Raw genomic sequence first — 778 nt, 5'->3', positions numbered from 1 at the left:
GTTTTCAGCCCCAAACCACCCTGGTGCAGGGGCAGCTCCGGAAGCGGACGCGCCCGCGTACCCGGCGCCGCGTGCCCTCCCGCTCCCAGAGCCGTGGGCTCCGCGTAGACGCCTTGACGCCCCTGGGAAGGCGCCCCTGCAGCGCGCTCGCCACCTACTGCCCCGTCCCCTGAGGAGTCGCCTCCCCACGCTGGGGCCGGGGCGCCTGGGGAAGGGTCACGTGCGGGAAGCGGAAGCCGGGCTCGCTCTGGGCTTCTCCCAGCCGGACTGCCCGAATCCCTCCCACCCGCTGCCAGCCTGGCCACGGTCATGGCTCCGCCCGGGGACCCGCGGCGCCTCTGCAGGCTGGTGCAGGAGGGCCGGCTGGGCGCCCTGCAGGAGGAGCTGCAGGTGGCCGGTGGCTGTCCGGAGATGGCCGGGGACACTCTCCTGCACTGCGCCGCTCGTCACGGGCGCCGGGACATCCTAGCCTATCTGGCCGAGGCCTGGGACATGGACATGGAGGCTGCAAACCGAGACTACAAGCGGCCTCTGCACGAGGCCGCCTCCATGGGCCACCGGGACTGCGTGCGCTACCTGCTGGGCCGAGGGGCGGTTGTCGACTGCCTGAAGAAGGCGGACTGGTAGGTGGCGGGGTCCAGGAAGACACCTTGTCTCCCCATTCCCTGCAGAATCGTAGGCACGATATTTCCGTGTACTTTGTCCGTCCCCTTGGACACCATAGCTTTTCTCAGCAACTAGTTCTCACCCCAGGCCTGCTCCGTGGCAGGGTCATCCT

At 69.4% G+C, this 778-nt stretch overlaps 1 protein-coding gene across 1 annotated transcript in view; it reads left to right on the top strand.

Annotated features, from left to right (window-relative positions):
- Positions 1-309: 309 nt before the first annotated feature.
- Positions 310-778, top strand: part of LOC105826472 (ankyrin repeat domain-containing protein 16-like) — a gene marked incomplete at its 3' end in the record, with an annotated part of 7,896 nt that continues 7,427 nt past the window's right edge. The window contains exons 1-2 of the mRNA XM_012664463.1: positions 310-623; positions 754-770. Of these exons, the coding sequence (XP_012519917.1) occupies positions 310-623; positions 754-770 (331 nt within the window). The remainder of the gene's footprint in view (positions 624-753; positions 771-778) is intronic.

Source organism: Propithecus coquereli, unplaced genomic scaffold, assembly GCF_000956105.1.
Source record: "Propithecus coquereli isolate 6110/MARCELLA unplaced genomic scaffold, Pcoq_1.0 Scaffold8942, whole genome shotgun sequence".
In the NCBI taxonomy this organism is placed as follows: Eukaryota; Metazoa; Chordata; class Mammalia; order Primates; family Indriidae; genus Propithecus; species Propithecus coquereli.
Note: the sequence above shows the minus strand (reverse complement) of the source record. Positions and strands in the feature narration are given on the sequence as shown.